Source organism: Sinocyclocheilus rhinocerous, unplaced genomic scaffold, assembly GCF_001515625.1.
Source record: "Sinocyclocheilus rhinocerous isolate Xijiao unplaced genomic scaffold, SAMN03320098_v1.1 scaffold7024, whole genome shotgun sequence".
Taxonomy (NCBI): Eukaryota; Metazoa; Chordata; class Actinopteri; order Cypriniformes; family Cyprinidae; genus Sinocyclocheilus; species Sinocyclocheilus rhinocerous.
In genome coordinates this window covers 69,082-69,388 of record NW_015661989.1, presented here as the reverse complement: position 1 = coordinate 69,388, position 307 = coordinate 69,082, and the positions used below count along the sequence as shown (strand labels likewise).

The 307-nt window shown below is 49.5% G+C and overlaps 1 protein-coding gene across 1 annotated transcript in view; it reads left to right on the top strand.

The window, feature by feature from the left end:
* The window catches only part of LOC107727064 (son of sevenless homolog 1), a gene marked incomplete at its 5' end in the record, with an annotated part of 47,799 nt that overhangs the window by 27,852 nt on the left and 19,640 nt on the right, over positions 1-307 (top strand). Inside the window, 1 exon segment of the mRNA XM_016536829.1 lies at positions 66-131. Within this exon segment, the coding sequence (XP_016392315.1) occupies positions 66-131 (66 nt within the window).

Below are 307 nucleotides of genomic sequence, written 5' to 3'. Positions count from 1 at the left end.
ACTGTGAAGTTATTGTCATATCCATGGAAACATCTCTTCATACAGTCTGTGTGTTTGCGTTCCAGGTTTGATATTCCTGAACCCAAACCCACGGAAGCGGATCAGATGGCCATGGAGAACGGAGACCAGCCGCTGAGCGCAGAACTCAAACGCTTCCGCAAAGAGTTCGTTCAGCCGGTACAGCTCAGGTACTCTCTCACACACTCTTACACTGACACACACACACTCTCACACTCTCTCACACACACTCTCACACTCTCTCACACACTCTCACACTGACACACACACACTCTCACACACACTCACA